This window comes from Sciurus vulgaris, assembly GCF_902686455.1.
Source record: "Sciurus vulgaris genome assembly, chromosome: 10".
NCBI classification, from domain to species: Eukaryota; Metazoa; Chordata; class Mammalia; order Rodentia; family Sciuridae; genus Sciurus; species Sciurus vulgaris.
Window position 1 is genome coordinate 86,160,182 of NC_136470.1, and position 22,606 is coordinate 86,182,787.

The 22,606-nt window shown below is 44.3% G+C and overlaps 1 protein-coding gene across 3 annotated transcripts in view; it reads left to right on the forward strand.

The window, feature by feature from the left end:
• The first annotated feature begins 385 nt into the window (after positions 1–385).
• The window catches only part of MASP1 (MBL associated serine protease 1), a 67,801-nt gene continuing 45,580 nt past the window's right edge, over positions 386–22,606 (forward strand). For 2 of the 3 annotated variants that reach the window (XM_079101469.1, XM_079101468.1), the window contains exons 1-2: positions 386–648; positions 5,946–6,177. In XM_079101469.1, the coding sequence (XP_078957595.1) occupies positions 644–648; positions 5,946–6,177 (237 nt within the window). In that variant the 5' untranslated portion in view covers positions 386–643. The remainder of the gene's footprint in view (positions 649–5,945; positions 6,178–22,606) is intronic. The other variant, XM_079101470.1, reaches the window with a different exon arrangement.

Here is a 22,606-nt window from a genome sequence, read left to right on the forward strand (position 1 = left end):
CCTGTGGTCCTTTCCAGACAGCCTGAGAATCTGGCATCTGCAACACTTTTTTCTTCCTAGTGTAGATGCTAGAACTGCCTTCTTAGTTGGCTCTTTTTGTCATTAATGTTCCTTTGCTGATGTCCTGAAGAAGAGCAAAAAACATTTAGACATCAGGCATGGGAGGCTGAAAAGAAATTAGACTTTGTCCCTCTCCCGCCCTCCTCCACACACACACGCACACACAACACACACACACACACACACACACACACACACACACACACACACGGGCAGGGTGGGGGTTGGAATACCTATCTGAGCTCTCAGTTGTTTTCTCTCCAATGCTGGAGTCAGCTGCACAGGATAAAGGAGGGGACTGGCAGAGCAGATCTTTAAAGAAGAAGACAGATTCGAGTGCATAAGAGCAGTCAGAGCAAAGAGAGAGAGCAGAGAGGAAAAGCCGGAGGGAGAGGGGGAGAGGGGATCCGTTGCAGGCAGGGGAAGGCGTGACCTGAATGGAGAATGCCAGCCAATTCCAGAGACACACAGGGACCTCAGAACAAAGATAAGACATCGCCGACACCACACCGGGGACGATCTCACAGACAAGTCGGGCAGAGGGGACCAAGGCCAGGCAGCCAGGAGCGTGCAAGGCAGGAGAATGAGGTGAGTGCCAGGGCAGAAGAGGGCACTGCGCCCTTTGGGAAGGGAACCAAGTGTCAAGTGGCCCGGAGGGTCTGTCCTGTCTCTGGGCAGACTCACCTGCATGTCCTGTGGGTGGCCGGGGCAGGGGTCCCCATCTGCTGTGCTCTGAAGGGAGGCTGGACGCGGTGCCTCCCCTGGGCTCTGGAGACGTGCCCCTGGAAAGCTGGAGTTGGTGAGCCCTGCTCTGGCGGGCGCTGCTGAAGCTCGGATTTCTCCCTCTGCCAGCGCAGGGTGCTGCCTACTGGCCAATGTGACCTCCTCCTGTTGCCCACAAGGCTGATTTTTCCTTTTCCTCCTCTGCAAAGAGCACTGAGTTCTCTCTCCCAACACTCTGAGAGTTAGATATGTGTTTGTAGGTTTATTTGTCCTGACCGGAAAAGAAACCAGCTTCCCACAGCCCAGCTCTGTGGTTTCCTAGACCTTCAGAAGTTTTCCAGTTAAACCTCAATTTAGAAAACTCAAAACCTGTCCCCATTTTACAGTTCCCTATAAATTTCTGCATTTCTCACTGAAATCAGAGGCAGCTGGTGACATGAATCAGGCTACGAATTGCACCAAATGACTCTTAAAGGGATATCACAATTTTTTTTCTTTTTTAAGGATCATTTGGCATTCTGAAGCCTAGGACTTTAAACTTTAAATTCTATTGGTTTGAAGCTCTTCAATATTTCTTATTCCTCATCTTACTTGATGCTCCTTACCAGACATTCCTCACAAGGTTTTTCTATGGGTCTGAAAACCAACCACACTCTGATTAGTTTTGCTACTTATAAGTGTTAATGCTTCTAGAAGCAAAAGTGTGAAGAAGGAAAAACAGAATAACCCTGTACATATACGTTCCTACACAGCTTTTTTCCCTTTAATTTTCGTCTAAATTGGAGACTGTTTCTCTTCTGCAAAGTCACCTAGCAACTTTGCTGAGCCCCAACTAATGGGGGGTTTAGGCTTGGTAACTCTCTGAATCCCAATCAAATCCTTAATGTTAATTCAAACATTTCATTCTTTTTAAATCTATTGTTGTTTTAAACCTGCCACCAAACTTCATTTTTCCTTCCCCTAAAAAAAAAAAAAAAATACATTTATGCCCATCTACTTTGAACTGATCACCTGCTAAGGAAATGAATCCCCCCTACCTCTAATGCCCCAGCTACACCAAAATACAGGACTGAGTGACAAACCTGTCTTTACATGTGCTTGTCCCTCAACCTGGAGAAACCCTCCTCTTTATTTTCCACCTAAAAGATCTGATGGTTTGATCCCATTCAAATATCGCTTGCCTTTCTCTGATTTCCATCCCCCAGAGTGCACATCTCCTCCTTTGTTCTGTTCTGTGCTTTGGAGAGATATCTCCTATTGTCTTTGGAGTACCTCCTTATTTAAATGCCAACTTCAGTGGCAAGCTAGGAGATCAGTGTTTGCATCTTTGTAGGACTAGCACCTAACATGATGTCTGTTTCCTGCTAGGCATTCAGTAAATATTTGTTGAATTGAACTCAATTGCTGAATAGCAAAGCAGTTACTAGGAAAGTGCTTCACTAGAAAAGTCTGGAAATGGTCTTGCATCACCTGCACACAGCATTTCAGAGGTTGAAGAGCAGTTTCATGGGCATTGTGTCACCTAGTCTTCAAATTTGGAATGACAAAGGATTTATGGATGAATGAGAATAAAAGCAGTTAAACAACTTGCCCAAAGCCACGCTGATAATCTTGAAAAGGCCCAGACTCAAACTTGGATCTTCTGTGGACTCTCAGGACAGCATTTTTTGTGTGTGTTCCACTAGACTGTCACTCCTGTGCACATTAGAATGACCTGTGGTGCTTTTAAATGCCCATGCCCAGACTTTGGCCCAAGCCAATTAAACCAGAAGCTCCTGGGAGAGGGGCTCAGGCATTAGTATTTTTTAAATTTCCCCAAAGCCATGGATTTTTAAATTATTTTTCAAAGGGTTAATTGCTTTGGCCAGCTGCCTGGGCATGATATGGGCATGGACCCAACTTCTTCTATGAGCTTTTGTTACTCCCTTCTTCGTTGAAGTGAGTTCACCATATGGTCTTGGGCATGCTGTGACATCTCTTGGGGTATCCTTTTCATCACCTGTCAAATGAGGGTGGAGCATAAGGAGCTAAACAGTCCCTTCCAACTCTTCAACTTAAAAAGGGAGGCCTGGTGCTGTGTAGGGTGAAGTGAGAGGAGTGAGCAGAGAGGCTAGAAAGTGCCCCCATTGCTCCACCACAGTTGCCCGAGGCATCGTCACACACCCCAAAGGCCTGCTCCTGTGGTGGATCCCATGAAATCCCAGCTCTGGATATTACTTTTGACATTTCAAGCAAATGTAGCTAAACTCTTTGATGAGCTGCAGGATAGATAACAGGTGTCAGGAATTGTACAGCTGGTGCCTGGTGTATAAGAAGCCAAAACCATTCAGAGGGTGTGATGGGGAATGAAATCTGCCACTTAGATTCTTCGATTTATAGCCCCTAAAGCAAGCAAGCAAGCATATGCTCAGGCCCGTTATGTGAAACGAGATATTCGCTTCATACGTTTGAAACTGTGTTGAACGCCAACGAGGCCTTCCTCCCCCGCTGACCAATGGCCTACCACACATGGCACCGGGTCTCTAGGATAGATGGAAGGATCACTGGCCAGCCTTTGACAGATTTGGCCTGAGGAGTCTGAGAGTCTCCTCAATGTGGTCTGGAAAAAAGCAGACGTGGAGAAAGTTGACCTTTCAGCCTTACGTAATCCGGCGTCGCTATTGCGGGAAAGTCCAGTTTGGGAGCCAAAGCTCATGCCTAACACCTGCTTTGGGGGAAGCAGCATGATGGAGTAATCAGAAGTAATGTTTGCCTAGGACTGGATACTTAACCAATATGTTCCAAAGCTTCCGAGGACAGCAGGCCTGTGGGAAGCCATTGTTATCACCAGGAGAAAACAAACGCAAACTCTCCACCACTTCCTTAAAATGGGTAGGATAAATAAAGGCTGGGCCTCAAGTTGATCTACTCTCCCCTCCTCAGCACGGATGAGCCTGAACTCCCAACTCTGTTAGTGACAGCACCCTTGCTCACTTAAAAATGAGGATGCCTGAGCCCTGTGCATTGGAATTTCTGGACTCAGCTTTCCTAATTCACTGCAGAACTTGGACCTATGCCTTCCCTGCTCACTGCCTCTGAGGACCTTCCTTCACAGATTGGTGTAAGGAAAAAATATTGACAGTGGCTATTGGATTAAAATATTTTGTTTTCTTAATAGCATCCCACATGCTGCTTTTGAAAGAGCCTTGGAAAAAAATTAGATTACTTTATTTTCTTTTTATTGAAAAACAAGCATATGATCCTTCCAGACCAACGTGAATATTCTGCATGCACAAAACTAAACACTCTTATTTCCAATTCATGGACAACCACTATTAACACCTTGGTGTCTATCCTTGCAGACCTTTTTATACTGATCTATTTATCTTTTATGTACGGACTACATGAAAGAGTCAGATAATCTATGCATGTAGTTATCTTGCTGTGTTTATACACTCAAAAATTCATCTGTATGCATATATGCACATATACTTCTGAATACATGGCAGGGAGTTCTGGCCAGGAAACAACTTCCTGATTAGCAAAGACGGAACCGTTAATCCAAAAATGCTGGCATAGTTTCTCAGCATTGACTTTTTAGAATCTTAGACTGGTCTGTCAGTCTCAGTCAGTCTCTCTCTCCTTCCTTCCTTCCTTCTTTCATTCATAATCTACAATACAGCAGACTCTACACTAGATCTTTTACCTATGTGATCCCTAATGCTCATATGAACCCTGTCAAGTAGGGCTCATGATCCCTGCTTATATATGTGGAAACTAGAGCTCAGAGAAACTAGTTGCCCACGTTTTCACAACCATAAGTGGGAGAATTGGGAACTGAACCCAAGTACCTTCAGCTTCACAGGCTGTTCCCCTGACACGCAGTGCGGCAGCTGCTCCCATAGGGGGCTGTGGAATCTGGAGTGAAGGAGAGATCATTCACAGCCCAGGAAGGACAAATGGGACATCAGCAGATGAGCAGTGAGCAGGGAATGTGCCATGGGGCACATGGAAATGGATGGCACGGCTGGCACTGAGAGAGGGCTGGACGGGCAGTTCAGCACCAGACCCAAAAGGGCCTCATCAGCCACCTGGGACAGGTTTTTACCTGCAGACACAGTGCAGCAGCTGGTGGCATTCGTGTTAGAGGAAACCAGCTCTGGCAGAAGATTGCTGAATGGTATACGGGTATAGGAAAACCAGTGAGGGTGCTATAGAAATAGTCCAGATAAGAGGGTTTAAATTAAGTGGTTGCCTGGAGATGAAGAGAGACAGGTTTCCAAACAGGCAGAAGAGTCAAAAAGACTTGGTGACGATTACATGTGCCATAAAAAGCAGCAGGAATGGCAGTCTTTCCGGCTGAGGGTGGATGGGGATGCCACTAAAAGAAATCAGAAATGGGAGCAGGAACCTGTGAGAAGAGACACTGTCGAGTCATGTTTGGTTGTTTGAATTCAAAGTCCCTGGGCCTTGGTGGCAGTGACCATTCAACATCTTTGGACACCCATTGACCATTGGGCTTCGGCCAGCCCTGGTTATTCTACCTCTTTATTGCATCGTCCACACTTGGCCTGTTCTGTGAGTTTTACTGAGTTTCCCTTCCTGCTTTTCTGAAATAGTTACACCGAATTCCTACAGAAATGCATTATAGGCTTTTCACCCTTATATTAGAACCTTACCAAGAAAACTCCTTTGCTTATTCCAATTTTATTCAAGATTTTGCATGTAGTGACTGATTTTGTAATGCAACACTTCTACATATTCAGTTGGTTTAAGGTCTTCAGATTTCACCACTGAGTGTAAATCTCATCCCAATATTACCATGTTACTATTACTTATTTTTTTTAGAAAAATACATAAACAATTTATGATTCTTAAAAGAAGCTGAACTGAAGAAACGAGACCAACTTTTAACTAATTATGAAAGTTACCTTTTCAATGGTATAATAATACAGTACTTTCTGAAAAAGTTTAATACTCTTATCGAACTTTCAGAGGAGCAAAACTAGAAGCAGCCTTAAAAATCAAGTTCCTTGCTTCCATGTTACAGTCCAGGTAGGCCCATAGGGAAAAGCCAGTACAGCAGGAATACACTGAGAAATTGGTCTCCCAGGTGCTGATTCCGTTTAATGCTGGAGCCCTGCATTCAGGAAGGTAAGTAGAACCACATTCGTGTCTTTCAGGTGGCTCCTTCTCTGTCACGCTCTGTGCTTCTCCCTGTTGAAGTCTTCGGCCCACACTGTGGAGCTGAATGACATGTTTGGCCAGATCCAGTCACCTGGATATCCAGACTCCTATCCCAGTGACTCAGAGGTGACTTGGAATATCACCGTCCCAGAGGGGTTTCGGATCAAGCTTTACTTCATGCATTTCAACTTGGAATCCTCCTACCTTTGTGAATACGACTACGTGAAGGTGAGACTGCCAATGTGTTCCCCTTACTAGGTGGGGCTCTCTTCTAGGAGTTAAAGAAGTCAAGGTGGATTAGACACTGTCCCTACCCTCACAGGGTTGCAACTAGGGAGAGAGCCACACCAGGTGGAAATGTGGTCAATGAAGGCCAGGGGTGGTGTGCCAAGTTCAAGTTGAGTAGGTAGAACTAGAAAAGACCATAAGGAAAACTGGAACTGCTGTTATGTGGGCTGGTCACACAATGTCTTTTTTATTATTTTTTATTTTTTTATTTTTTATAGACTGCATTTTGATTCATTGTACACAAATGGGATACATCATTTCATTTCTATGGTTGTGCACAATGTAGATTCATACCATACGTGTAATCATACACATACATAGGGTAATGATGTCTGTCTCATTCCACCATCTTTCATACCCACCTCCCTCTCATTTCCCTCTACATAATCTAAAGTTCCTCCATTCTTTTTATTACCATTTTTTTCTATTCTCAGGGCTGGGAGTGTAGCTCAGTGGTAGAGCACTTACCTAGCAAACCCAAGGCCCTGGGTTTGATCCCCTACACACACACACACACACACACACACACACGCACACATGCACACACACACGCACACACACACGCACACGTGCACACACACACACACACAAACACAGATCTGTTCTCTCGTCTGTAATGTTTTCACTAGTTCCCACCCAACATTCCAAGGCAAAAGGAGCAGAAACCCCAGAGGAAGCAGCAGTCAGACAGAAACACAGCCATAATTGTGCCCAAAGCTAAAGTATTAAAAAGTATTGCCCAATTCCCCCAAATAATGAGCATTTGGGAAGTGCAGGGTATGCTATAGCCTGCAGGAGGAGGCAGTGCTGGAAGGGAGGGTTAGGGTGTGATTCTGAAGGGCCTTGATGTCAGGCTGAGGAGTTGGCATCTCATCACCAAGGGCATGGGCAAGGGAGGGGAGTCACTATCAAAGAGTATTTTAAAAATGTCTTTGGGGAGAGCTAAAGAGGATATAACATACAGCAATATTTCCTAGAATCTAGAGAGGACTCACACCCACACACAAAAATGCCATGAGTGAGATGTTCTCAGTGTTCTCACTGAGAAGGATCAGTGTTCTAGAAATCAAGCTTATTAAAGTTGAACCTACTTCAAAAAGGTGTGCAGACTCAGGAAACCACTTTCCACATACTCCCTGGCTTTTGAGAGAGGTTCTCATCAAATAACTTTAGAGTGGACCTTATGTGTTTTCAGTATTTTTGTAGTCTTATTTTCCCACAACCAATCATTCAGCAAGAGTTAGCCTTATATTAGCCAAAATGTTTTTTTCCACAGCAAAGTAGTGAGTTTATAAGATGCTTTTGCATTTATCATCTCATTCCAACCTTCTGACAATCTGTAAGATAGTAATTACCCTCCCATTTCACAGCAAAGAAACAAATCCAGGAAAGTTCGGTAACTCTGGTAACATTATACTGCTGGTGGATGGCAGGTGCAGGTCCCATCCCCCGTCTTTTGGCTTTGAATCATATGCTCTTTTGGCCACACCAAAGAGTCCACAAGCCATGCTCCACCAAGTCCTAGGAAACTGCACGTGTTTCCAAGGGCACAGGAGGGAAAGACCTACTAAGAGGTGCTGTGGCCCCAGCCCCCTTCCAGTCACTTTATATGTGGAGTGTTGCCACTAAATATGCTCAGTCCACATGAAATAGCCCTTTGATGCTCCGTGTCCGGGTTTCTCAATCTCAGCACTACTGATATTTTGAGCTGGAGAATTCTTTGCCCAGGAAAGTTGCCAAGGGTATTGTAGGATTTTTAGCACCATCCCTAGATTTTATTTGTTAGATGCCAGGGACAACCCCGCTCCAGTTGTGACAACCAAAACTGTCTCCAGACATTGTCAATATCCTAGAACACTGCCATATGGGGTGCCACCCTTTTTTGGATGGCCTGTGCTAGAGACTGTGGCCTTATCAGGATGCAAAAGATCTGGTTCCTTACAAAGAGAGATGAGCCTAGACAATATGATCTCTTGGCATTGCAAAGAAGCAGTCTATTTGAGGCAACTTGTGAATTAAGCTGCTACCTGAAGTGCCCTACAGATCTTGCATCTCTGAATCTGATGCATTTGTCTAATTCCTTTGGGGAAATTGACTAATTTGAGGAGGGAGCTTCTATAGTTGATGCTACCTGAATACCCTCTCTGCATGGCACTATCCTCCCTGCAAGGGTTCAGCCGATCTCCCTTTGTAGGAAGCTGCATCCTCCTCAGCTGACAACCGTGCTCACAGGGAGACAGGACCCTGCATCCTCGTTCACACACACCTGAACAATTTCCCTCAAGAATTAAAAGCTCACAGAATGTCAGGCTGCAGGGGCCTTCTGAACGCACATCTACTCCCAGCTTGTTGTTTTAAAATTTTTTCTGCCTCATGAATGTGTTCTTCCAATACATTCTCCAATTAGGCCCAATATGGAAAAGAGACAGAAGTGGAGTTGCCTGGGTTGAAGGTGACCCTGAAGCTCACTCGGCCTGCTCATCCTTCTTGGTCACTGCTCTGCAGCACCTTGAGACCTGTGGCTTGAGTTTTTTTGCTCTGGTCAAATTCTCATTGAATGAAAAAGACTGTAGCCCTCCACCTCTGAACTCTTAATCCAGAAATCTTACACACATAGTGAAACCCATTCACCTTTTCTAATTTCCTCCCCATCCCTAGACGCTAGCTCTTTTTTCTGGTTTTGAATGAGAGAGAAGGTGGTTTCTTTCCATCTGAATGACAGCCTAAGTAAGCATGCCATTTGATTCCAGGATAAAAGTCAACACCCCTCTCCAAAACTCCTTTACATCATCTGTCAATGAGAAGGTAGGTGAGATGATCCCCAAGGTACCTTAAATTATAGAATTCAAATTCCAATTCTCCTTGCCAGAATTTCTCAGATGAACCCACCAAACCCTCTTTATCCTAGGTAGGATAATCCCAGAAAATGGTAATACCATACTTACTGCAGTCAGTTCTCCAAGTACCATGGCTGTTAACACTCCAGTTGAAGCTTAGCATCTGCTGAAGATGTCTTGGTGGCATGTTATTTGAGACTTGTAAACATATCATACCACCACTGTGCTTTAAAAGGCATTTTAAATATCACTGATTTCACTTTGGCAGGATAAGAGCCCCTGTTTTGAGGTTTTTTACTCCATGACTGAATTCCCCTGGCAGCTGAGGAGTGACTTTAAAGGATCTTCTAGCTTGTAGGTACCCTTTCCAGACTAGTCCAAGCCCAGAATCTGCCCTCCCACCCAGGCCCATCACAGAGGCGATGGCAGAACTGCTGACGGCACAACGGTAGCTTGAATGAGACCAGGATCCCAGTCCAAGGCTGTGGACTGGATACTCACACTTATGAAAATTCCTTCCCCGCCTGGTTTCCCGCGGCCCTTGGTCTTCAAGGCACATGCACATCTGCACAGCAGCATCTGCTTCCTTGGAATGTGACTTCGGTTGTGGATTTCTGAAGTGCAGAGCTGAGGCATATGAATCATGGCTGGCTGATGCTACAGGCGAAGGGCAGAGGACAGGCGCTGGCCTAGGGGTCGGAGGCCTAGGCTCTGCTAGTCGCTCGGTACTAACTGACAGTAGCAAGTGATTACTTCCGGATGGGACTCTTTCCTCCTCTGTCAAATACAAGGAGTTGGGCCAGATGGTGTCTAAGGTCCATCTAACCCTGATATTCTATGCATCTAAGACCTTAGAAATCAAGGTCTAACTCCATCATCATCTTGTTCAAAGCCCTGGGAAGGGCAGTTCATGGCCAACATTATTCTTGGAGCATAATTTGCATCTTAAGATGCTCAGTCTTTTCTTTTTAAGTAAATTAATGAATTTATTAGTGGATTGCCATCTTGTGAATGATTAAGATTTTAAGTTGTAATATAAGGCAAACACTGACTATAGTCAAATGTAGGCTTAAAAATCCCTTAAGTATGTAGAGCATTATCTTTTAGCATGCCCAGAAGGGACATTATTTTCTCAGAAATGGAACAAACTACAGTTCTTTTGGTTTGACCACCAGATGAAGTAGTTGACTTAGAAAGGAGCCACAGGGTACCAGTTACAGAAAGAGGCATAATTTTTAGAAAGCAGAGCCCCCAGAGAACAGCAGATTTACACATCTCATTTTCAAGTTCACTTCATGGCATCTGTTCATTGAAAAAGGAGACTGGAACACCTGGTTTTGTCTTTACCCGCCCCCCTCGCCCGCCACTCTCCCTCCCTTCCCTTCTCCCTCTTTGTCTGTAAATTCAGTTGGCATCTTTACATGCTCTTATGATGCAATGCCACTGTTCTCCTATTAGGCTGTCCTTAGTATAGTCAACATTTCTCCCATCCTTTCCACTCTTATTTAGCTCTTGTTCCAATTCTTATTCTTCTTACCCAGTATTGCAATAGCTCCCCAAAGTCTACAAGGTATCTGCATTAGTCCACGCTCCAGAGGATTCTTGACCATCACTTTGATTGTATCACTCTGAAAACTTTTCATTTTCTATCGTGAAATCAAACATTCTGTTGCAAACCTATCCCGTGCTGCACACTGTACCCAAACTGGCCCCACAAGGATAAGTAAGGTAGCCCTGTCCTCTGGGAATTCAGTTTCATAGTAGGTAATGAGATAACCATGTAATGGATAAAGTCAAACAAAACAGCATAAGGGGCATAAGACAACATAGACGTTTAGGAGTGGTCATTTCTGTGTGGTCAGGAAAGACTTCAGAAATAATTGATGCTTCTACTAAGTCCTGAAGGATAAATAGGAAGTCAACAGTGTCATTCCTTACATGGGATGTCTTAGCAGAGCCACCATGGCATGGAGGGTGAAAAGGATGGAATGAGACAGAGAACAGTCAGCTTTGGCATGGTTTAGGGAGGTACAAGCCCAGAAAGATCATCTGAGGAGAAACTAAGAAATAGTTGGTAAATGCAGGTCTCAGCATGCAAACCCAAAGTCACAAACATATGGTCAACAGGTTGAATTAATCCTGTAGATGTATATTATTCATCAACCTAGAATTGCCTGGTTTTAAGTTTTGAAAAAAAAAAACAATAACAACAGCAACACAATGAATTAATGTCAACATAAAATTTCTGATCTCACACAAAATTCCACATCTCCAAATTTCATTAGCTGATCTGGCAACTCTGGTGACATCCTGTATGCCAACACAGCTGGACCAGATAGATGCAGCCCTGGTCCAGCTGGGCTCCCCCACTCTGGACAGCTCCAGCGGGCTAAAGCTAATCCTCACCTCTCTCCTGACCATTGCTTCTCATGCAGTGAAGAACATTAAACATTTTCCCCCAATGTCTTTACAAAAAGCAGAAAAGGTAAAAGCAATTGAGGACAACATGTTTCAGGAAAATTCCGTGAAGATAATTCTCTGAGAAAATATCACAGTGTATTTAATGTGTAGCGTGTTTCTCTCTGAAGAGCACAGAGCAGCCTGTTTCCCTCCTTTGTGCTCTGTGCCTGGCCTCTTTTGACATTTCAGTTTAGGAGCTCCAATTAGAAGTTACAAAACATTTGGGGGCATGGGACAGGATGCAGGGAGGTGACACAATCAGGGGGAAGTTTGATCTGGAAGAATTGGTAAGGAGAGTTAAGCAGAGTAAAGCCAAAAGAAACTGGAGTCACTGAAAGAGGTCATTTTGGGGTGGATATTGAATAGATTGAATGAGGCTCCACTGAACAAAACAAATGTTTCAAGGAACCGCAGGAGCCTTGGGGGCACTGTGGAAGCCCAGGCAGAGAGCGATCCATGCAGGTAAATGTCACAGGGACTGGCCGTGCACAGACGAGGGAAAGGAGGAATCAGAGGTTTCAAACTCAGGTTAGGTCAGGTCAGCAGAGTGGCTACTTTCCCAGAAATGGAGATCAGGAACGTGAAGAGGACAAATAGATTTAGAAAGGTATAGAAGTCTGTGGAAGTGCACTGAGTTTGCAATCAAGCTGACTGGGAAATGCTAACACAGATTTCGTGACAAGGCTTAAAGACCCCTAAGGACAAAATTCTGCCTCGGCTATTAAGAAGTGAGTCCCCTTTGGCCAAGCTTCTACATCTCCCTGAACATGGGCTTTGTCATCAGTAGAAGAAAAGTTGGATACAGTGTGTTCCTTGTAGATTATGAGAGGCTTACATAAAATGATGGACATGTGGACTCAGTACTGTGGAAGACAGTGGTGCTCCAGGGTTTGGGCACAGGATTTAGAGACAGAACCAGAGACAGGTCCTACCTCCGCCTCTCACTGCAGCCGATGCTTCTCCTCCCTCTCATTCCCTTTCCGCATCTGTAAAATGGGGATAATCATGACTCCCTACTCATGGGCTTATTGTGAATGCCAAATTATGTAAGTGCCTGAACCACATGTGCCCGACACATATGCTGTTAGCTCAATAAATGTAATTGTACCAGCGGTGATGGTGGCGGTGTGAGCAATGGAGTGCCTGCCTGGCCTCCCCAGAGGCTTGACGAACATCAGCTTTCCCCTGTACACCAACTCTCCCATCAACTAGCCACATACGACCGTGCTCTTGGCATTCGGTGCTTCAATCGATTCCTGGAAGTGCTCTGTGGAAGGATGACTAGAACACAGGAGGCTGTTTATTTGTCCTGTGTGTTTACCGTGTAGCCTCACAAGTTTTATGGCAGTTTCTAGTCTGTTACTTCATTTGATTCTCATGGAATAGGAAAGGCAGGGATTACCATGCTTAACAGAAACGGAGGTGCACATGGATCTGTCCAATTTTCTACAGAAAAGCCAGGTCTCCACCCCTGGTGCTCTTACTCCCGAGTCACAGTGCTGCCTCCCTGTGTCCTACTCAAGCAGGTTGTATTTTCGAAAGGATCTTGCTATGTTTCCTGGTCATGAATTCTTTCTCAGACAACACTGCCTGCCATAGTGACTTAGTAATGTTTACGAAAGGACTTTGAGGGTTCTTAAGGGTCCCTATGATGTCTAAATTTTGTTAAAGGACTTTCTTTTATCCCGACTTTGAGAGAAAAGCATTTTACAAAAATAATAAGGAATGGAGTCTGAGCTACAAAGAATGGGAAAGCACTCTATTTATCTGTTTGTGGTACAGAAGTTCAAAGGATGAGCTCAAGGTCAACCCCACTGGACTGCCAGCCCCATGAGTTCAAGGCCCATGTCTTGTTTTCTCCAGTAGCAAGTACAATCCTGGGGAAGGACAGGAAAAGGCATACTGTGTGTGAAACCAAAGACTCTGGCCTAGAATTCAGTCACTGTCTCCTGCGGAGACCTTAAGCACGTCACAGATCCATGCTGGGCCTCAGTTTCCCCCATGAGGGAATTAGATTATGGATTAAGCAACCCCTCTAAGCCCTTCCAGTTCTGCTGGTTGGTGACCCCCCAGTCCCTCGTCCCTTTCCCCAGGCCTTATCCTTCCGTCTACATCCTGCTGTGTAGTTGAGAGATAAATCCTCTGACCCGGCTCCTAATTCTGTGCAGTACTCTGTTTACTTAGAACATGCCCCCGACCTTCAGTCTGCACTGACCCCAGCTACTGCAGCAGTTCTGCTAATTCTCTGGGAGTGGACAGAAGGCCTTGGCCCCACAAGGAAATGAGAAATAGATGAACATTTCTCATGAATTTCAATTGTAGTCCTCAGCAGGATTCTTCCCTCCAAAGACACTAGGTCCCAAACACCAATTCCAGCTGATTCCGAGGAATCGGGAGGTGAAAATGAGCTTCAGAAAAGTGTGAAAAAAGCTCATTTTATGCAGGAAGTGCGAACAGCACAGGATCTTGGGGGCTGCAAAACAGAAGGAAGGGGGCCCATGCTGGGTCAGGAAGTGCAAGTGAGTGCAGACCAGTGTGTGAGGAGTGCTGTGGGGGCACATGGGTGTGTTCGTGTTCACAGGGGACACTCTTGGAAACATCCAGGTACAGAACAGAGCTTGAATTTACTTTTCCTATGGAGCAGAAAAGGTAGGGTAGGAAAGATTATGGTTTACTCAACATGTATTTATTGAGTACCTGCAACTTATTAAGGCATAGAGTCCGACAGCAATTAGGACAGAATCCCGGCAGTATGGAGTTCACACTGCAATGAGGTGAACAGGCAATACACACCAAATGTAACTCGCAGGTGAATTATGCAGTGATTACGAAGTCGACAGGCAAAGAAATGAAGCAGAGCAGATAAAGAGGATCTGCACAGGCTCAGGGGGGCTTTATGATTTAAACATGGTGAACAGGCTAGGCTTCACTGAGGGTGACATTTGAGTCCAGACTTGAAGAAGGGGAGGAGATCGGTCATAAGCTTTCTGGGGGAAAAGCATTCCAACAGAGAGGCCAGGCAGTGCAGAGGCCCTCAGGTGGGAAAGAGCCTGATGTGTCTGAAGGACACCAGGATGGCAGTTCAGCTGGAGGGATAGTGTGAAGGTAGAAGACCAACAGACACAGGTGGGCGGCAGGGAGGGAGGCTGGGAATGGTGTTCTGCAAAAGGCTGCAGGGTAATGATTGACTTCACAAGCTGCTTCCGCCCCCAAAGTCTCCTTTGACCTCCTGGCTCTTGGAGGACAGCATTCATACCCACCTTTTATATCTGAGAAAACCATGCCTGGAGACAGTGATGTGTATACTAGAAATGATTAGCAGCCTCACTGGGGGCAGGTCGGGGAGCAGGGGAGGGGAAAAGGTGTACTGTGTACCTTGGCACACCATTCACCATCCAGATACCAAACACATTAATAACTTCAAGAGCGTGGATCAAGGAGCAACAGTAAAATAATCAGGAACTGATGAGTTTTCATAGAATTTCTTTGTTTCTAATACAATTGATTTAAGTGTAAGTTTTAAGAATAGTAAAATCCCCTCAAAGTTGGCAGCTCTTCTAATTTTGGAGCTCCCAGCTCTAGCATACTACTGTCTGGGGAGGTGGAAGTGACAAATGAGTGGCAGAGCTGTGATCAGTACCCAGGGTCCTTTGGTCCCTACTGCAGTGTCCCTTGAGAATTTCTGTGCAACAAAAGTGCAGCAGGGTGCCACCCTACCCATGGCAGTTCCCTTCTGTGGCCCAGCACTGGCCTTACCATGCTTCCACCAGAGTCCTGACTGTGACATACCTTGAGCCAGGCAGCCTCTGCTGCAGAAGAACACAGCAACCCTTTGTTCCTTCCTGTCCTGGAGCTATTTTCCTGTCCTGAACAGTTTGGGGCCCAGCCTCAGAGTCGCTGAAGGGATTTGCATGTGAATGAGAGGCTCCAAAGCCCCAGAATGGGTGGGATGGAGGAGTCTGAGCCATTCACAAGGGAAGGGAGTGTAAATCCTCCTTGGCCCTCCTTCCCAATTCCAGTTCCCAGACTCTTCCCGCCCAGCCCAGCTGTACCCCTGCTCCTGCTGAGACGGTGGGCACCACTGGTTTCCCACCTGCGGGATGCCCGCTTCCCAGGCGCTGGGCAGGACCCCTCCCTGCCAGTGCTTTCTTCTCTGCCTGCCCCGCTGCCCTTTCTGTCCAGCCCTCCCTGAGAGTGGGCCATTTTTCCTGGCTGCAGTGGGATTTCTGGACTCTCGGGACCTGTGAGTGCTTTCTCAGGCCCCCTCATTCTTTATGGTGTCTCGCTTCTGCATGTACACAATACCTTCTTAGGGGCTCACCCAGTTCTTTCGGGGGGCTTTTACTCTGGTTAAGAGTTTTACTCTCCTGGGAAGAGGAGTACAACTGGGCTCTAGTCTTGGCTCTGCCCTTGCTGGCCACGTGACTTTGAATGAGTCTCAGTTTCTCCACCAAGAAAGGAATGGTATAGATTTGAAGGCTTTGAGTGCCCTTTGCAGCTCTGACCTTCTATAGTTTGATTCCAACTCTGAACCAGACCTGGGAGTCAAGCTATCTGGGTTTTTTCTCCTAGACTGTGTGGCCTTGGTGAAGTCACATTACTGCTCTGGGCTCAGAATTACAATGTTTGCTTGAAGTGCATTCGTTACATAATTGTTATTAAGAGCAAAGAAAGTAGAGAAGGTGAAAATGTTCCATTAGCTGGAAAGAAGGAGGTATCATATAATCATATAAGTATCGTTATCATCATTATTATTGTCATTATTTATTCATGTGGCCAAATGACATGGGCCAGGATTGTGGTCAGCACCCCTTATCTAAGCTCAGCTGCAGTCTTAGATCTGCCAACTCTGTTACTTTCACTTACATGATTTCTGAAACTTAGCACAAAAACCCACACACAGTCAAGCGTGGTGGCACACATCTCTAATTCCAGCAGCTCCAGAGGCTGAGGCAGAAGGATCGCAAGTTCAAAGCTAGCCTCAGCAATTTAGCAAGGCCCTAAGCAACTTAATGAAACGCTGTCTCTAAGTAAAATGCAAAAATGGGCTGGGGATGTGGCTTAGTGATTAAGTGTCCCTGGGTTCAATACCAGATACCTGCCCCCTGCCAAAAACCAATACATACCAGGTGCTCCCCATTTTTTTCCTAGGCCCAGATTCTTGCCTGGTATCTGGTACTTTAAATTTACTCCTACCTATGCTCTATAACTGAAATTTGAGGCTACTTGGCAAATAGCAAGATTGAGTCAGTCAATCTTTGGCCCAACCCCTCGCACCCCTGGATGAACTTTTGGGGAAGGTAAGCTGGAGAATACAGAGTATTCACTTGTAAGCAGGAGTCCCGTGCCCAAGGCTGCTATTGGTCTACATTCATACAATTAGAAAAATTATTGCAAGCAAAGGAAAGTAAAGAGAGAGATTCCTGTGGACAAAGGCCGTCAGAAATCCTTTCCATTACTCTGGTCTTCTCTTATAGAATAAAGTTAATGACTTTCTCACCCCACACCAGCATCATTGGAGACTTTGTAAAGTGTGAAAAGTCAAGCAGACCTAAAGAGCCATCTGCCAAATGAGGAGGTTAGGCTGAGCGGTCTCTCTAAGTTCCCTTCCAATGCTGAAGACTTCAGGAAGATTAGTAATAAAGAAGTGAAATCTAGAAAGTAGTATGTCCAGGAAGAATTTGGGTCTCTAAGTGCGTCTTCATACACATGAAGTTATCCAGGCCCCACTAGCTGGGAGCCCAGAGTGTGTCCTCCCTGTGACTGAATCTCAGCAATCCTTTCCATACTGATTTTCTGAGGGCCAACTGTACCCCAGCATTTTACATGGACTAACTCACGTCACATGCACGACAGTCCTGTGACACAAATATCACTATTTTCACTATTTTATGAGAAAATCTATGTAGAGTGTATTATTTTCTTAAAGCTGTCATAACGACCACAATCCAAGTGTCTTAAAACAACAAGAATTTATTCTCAAGCAGTTCTGGAGGCTGAAACTCTGGTATCAGGGTGTCAGCAGGACCCTGCTCTCTCTGAAGGTGCTAGGGGAGCATCCTTGCCTCTTCTGGCTTTCTACAAGTTATGGGCCATCCTTGGCTTTCCTTAGCTCATGTCAGCAAAAATCCAATTTCTGCCTCTGTCTTTGCACAACTGACTTCCCCTTTATGTGTTTCTATGACACAATTTTTGTCTTTTTGTAAGGATGCCAGTCACTGGGTCAGGGCCCACCCTGACTCTACATGATGTCATCTTGGCTTGATGATATCTGCAAAAGGAAACTGCATAAAGGTCACATTGAGAGACACCAGGGTTAGACTTCAACATCTTTTGGAAGACGCAATTCTGTCTATGACATACAGGGTGTAAGTGATTTTCCAATCTCTAATAGTTGGTGAAGATCATGTGCAAACCATATGAAAATGAAATCCCACATAATCCAGTATCAGGGGTTATGACCTAAGAAACATAAATCTTTAACAACTGAAAGCAATTCACAGTTGCATTAACCCTCTTGGAAACAAGGTAAAACAAAAGAGTGGTGCTATTATTGCAAACTTTCTTTAGTATCCAATATCAGTCCTCTTCTCTCTCTGTCTCTCTCTGCATGTGTGTGTGTGTGTGTGTGTGTGTGTGTGTGTGTGTGTGTGTGTGTGTGTCTGCCTATCTGTCTGTCTTCTCTTTTGCCTTCCAAAGTCGTCATGATCTCCAGGCTATGAAACTCTTCTTTCTTTCCTGTGGTTTGGATATAAAGTACACCCCAAATACTTATGTGTTGAAAGTGTGGTTCCCAAATCAGCAATGTTCAGAGGTGGGGATTTGGGGAAATGATTAGATCATAAGGGCGCTGACCCCATTAATGGGTTAATTCATTAAGGGATTTGCATTTGATGGCATTATTAGCAGGTAGTGGAAACTGTAGGCAGTAGAACCTCGTGGGAGGAAGTAGGTAACAGGGGTCCTGCCCTGGAAGGGCCTATCTTCTCTGACCCCTTCTTCATGCTCACCTTCTTCTGGCTCCTATGAGCTGACAGCTTTGCTCTGCCATACCATTCCGTCATGACGTTCTGCCTCACCTCACACAAAGTAATGGAGCCAGCTGACAATGGACTGAAACTGAAGCCAGAATTAAAGAAGGCAGTTCGGATAGATAGGTGACGGGTCAAATCGAGAAAATGGAGGCCAGTTTGGATCTGGGAAGTTGGAGACCACCCTTGGGAGACTGGAATGCCAATGTCTCCAGAGCCCTTTGATTACCAAGATTCCTGCCTATACGACCCCTCCCAAAAAGTTGCAGACAGGGAGTTGTTAATGCCCCCTGGGCTGCTACCTGCTTGGATCACGCCATTTGGCCCTTCCCCTTGCCCATCTGCTTCCCACCTTTTGGCCATCCCACCAGCATCTCCTGGGCCTAATCGCAAAGGCAGGAAGAAGAAAAATAAGTGGAGAGAGCAGGAGAACAAAGGAAACTTTACTCTCACTTCTTGGGGAACCAGAATACCAGCTATGGCCCCCGTCTCCCTCCAGGGAGAAGTCTGTATTACTACCTTTAAATAAAACCTGCTCTCTATGCTCGCCTCAGCGTGCTTCTCTAATGTTCAAACTTCAACATTTGAGAAGCAGAACTTGTCACCAATAACTGGCTGTATCAAAACGTCTGAAATGATGAGCCAAAATAAATCTTTCCTCTTTTAATTTATTTTTATCTGACATTTTGTCACAGAGGCAAAAAGCTAACTAACATATAATCCACCCACTTGTCCTCATCCACTCACTTGCTCTTGGATCACAAGCACAAAAACTGCCCCCTCATGTGAGACCTCCTGGCAATACATTGCCATATGTGGACTTTAGTTATTCTGAGTTTCTTGATTGTTTTATCACAATTTTTATTGTTAACTTTATTGTTTATAAAGCAAAGGTTTCCACCTGTTCTTCAACTTTGTTGGGACCAAGTGGGTAGAAAAAAATGAAAGGAGGTGACAGAGTGATAAGAAAAGACTCTGGTGATAACGAAAGATGAGGGACCCTGAATTTCCAGTCTGGGTTAGTTACACTTCTGTGTTCCTTTGGTTTGTTGGCCAGCACTGACTAATTTTATACCATTTGGAAGAAGATAGAGGAAGCATCTTTGGGCCTAAGTGAGAAAACAGAGGAAAAAGAAAAATTATCTACAGATCCACTAGCCATTGTTAACAGTTTGCCTACATTCCTTCCACAATTTACTTTTAATGAATGCTATCAACATATACAATTTTATTGGTTTTTCAGTTAGCAAGAATCACCTAGTGAGAATATTTCTAGATCATCATAAATTCTCTAGTAATGTGGTAGTTAATGACTGCCAGATATTTGCAAAATTAATTCCAATTTATGCCTCTAAAATTGGATATATATATTGTTTCTCATTTTCTATTATTATATATTTTTGATTACTTTACCTTTGTTCATGAAAGTTTTTTCCATGTTTGGATTATTTTCCCCTGGGTTACATTCTCAGGTTTGAGACCAAAGGGGTAAGTTTCTAAGGCAAGTATAATCCAAAATGTCTTGATCTATGCTGGGAGGTACTTAACTTCTTATCTCTGCAGCTGATATTAATAAGATGGTATGATTTTTGGTAAGGGTGTAGTAAAAAGATGAAGATTAGGTGACTTTCAAGGCCCTGAGAATCCACTATATTATGATACTCGTAAATTCTACTCACAAATGCCACTCTTACTGATTGTCCAAAAATCACTTTCCTACTCCCCCATGAAAGTTATTGGTAACTGCAATAAACCACTCCAACTCTTGGTAATTTAAAAAAAAAAAAAATCCATTTCATATGCTTATAATTCTGTGATCAGCAGTTTGGTCTGGCCTTAGTGGGATGGTCCTTCCTTTGTATTTGCCCAGGGTCTTCCATATCATTGTTGAGAGCTCGATCAAAGCACAAAGGTCCAGGATGGCCTCACTTACTCACTGGTGGCTGCTTGCAAATGTCAGCTGGTTGGTCTAGATATCTCAACTGGACAGTTCTTCTATGCACTATGTAGCCTTTGGTTCTATAGTAGGCTGCCTAAGACTTCGTCACACTCTATCCTCAGGGTACCTGTGAAGGAGTGTTAAAGAAAAAGTTATTCAATGATCCTTGTTAAAGAACATGGTAAGCATAAGGAACACAACAATGCGATTCTGCGGTGGTGCTGGTAGAGCAGTTGCTCTCAGTTCCAAATACAGCATGGGTTAATAGGACTTTATAGGCAAGGAGCAGAAAGGCAGTGATGGGAAAAGCACTAGGAGAAAACATCAGGATTAAGGGAGATTCTGGAAAAACTGATCTAAAACAATCCTTGATGAAGAAAGGCTAGGGTAATCAGGTATCATCTGGGGGACAGTGGAGGATGAGGAGCCCAGTTAGATATCTAGGGTTGAACATATCAGGGTTTTTGTGTTTTGTTGCTGTTGTTGTGTTGTTTTTTATTGGGTGTTTTGGTTTTTGTTTTTTGGGTTTTTTTTTTTTTTGATACCAGAGATAGAACCCAAAGGTTTTTAACCAATGGCCCAAAGGGTGTTCTTAATAAACTGATTTATCATGAGTCTTTCCTAATACAGGATTTTACAAGGTAGTGTGAAGATGAGCCTAGGAAAAAGTTCAGAAGCTTGACTAAAGTTTGGACAAGGAAATAATTTTAACTGATAACTACAAGGCTCCTGAATCCTAAGTTTGGAAGTCACATACCACTCCTACAAAGTCACATTGCTAAAGGGTCTGTGTATAGTAATGGAAGGGATTATTGTGGGTATATTTGCAATACATCACATTCTCTGGGTAAAATAATTCATTTCCTTTTTACGTGCCAAATATACTTTTGCCCTCTCTTCCAAAAGTTGCATTGCATTAGCAGGTCAGCCTAGAAGTCTGGGACCTCATGATCTATATCAGGTCTACAAGCAAATGAGACACCAAGTGTGTAGCTTCTTTGATACAGCTCCTCTTGGTCTAGAGCCCTCTGAGCCCAAAAGGAAAATTATTTGCCCTCCACATATTCAATATCTTCTTGTCTTGGTGAGACAAATATAATATTACCACAGTAGAACTCCCATTGAAAAATGGGAGAAATGGGAGTTACATAACATTTATTGTCCCATAATAATTCTAAAATTCAGCCACATACACATTGCCTTCTCCAGAAACTAGGAATGTTCTTTAGAGCCTTCTTCTGCTTCTTGGGAGTGGTTCCCAGTTCACTGCTCTCTGTGGCTCATGACTCTTGCCTTGACTCTGCCTCTGTCTTCTTAACTTTACCTTCTGAGACATTCTTCCCTTTCCACAAGAAATGGGTCATGTTTGTAAGCAAGGGCTCCTTTCAGGATACTTGGGCCCAGAGAATTCTTCTCATTTTGAAATGTCTCAGTCATTTCTAGTCCAGGCTGACATGTCTCCCTTAAAATCTCTTTTGGGACTACTATTAGACAAACACACAAACATGTGCACACATACACACATACACACACACACACACACATTCAGTGTTCTTTTTAAAATAGACTTCTCTACTTTGCTGAGCATGTCAAGGTCCTTAAAATCCTTAGATGCCTTTTAGTTTGGCAAATATAGAGTACAAGGCACTGGCTTAAATCTTTTAAATCTTAACCTACAGTTGTTAGAGTCACACATTTGACGTGATATTTCCCTGAATCTCTTCATGTTTTTAAAAGTGTTTTGTTATTTTCCAACCCAGCCTAGGGGCCTTCTCTGTCCCCTAGGTCCTTCTTACACACTGACAGCTTACTTCTTCCCAAAGACCTTGCCATCCAAGATAGAAGCACATGTTGTACTTTTGGTATTCTCTCTAGAGATCTCCTTAGTCAAATCCACAAGTTCATTGTGTACTTTGGTCTACCTTCTAAGTTGCCCAGACACATTTGCCAATTGTGTCACCACTACAGAGCTCAGGTCACTGTTTTTCAAATCTTCTATAGCAGGATCCTCACCTATATTCTAGCTTGCACTTGTTAGCCAAGTCCAAAACCAGGGCCACATTTTCTAATTTTTTTGTTGCTATAGCATCCTTCTTCTGGTA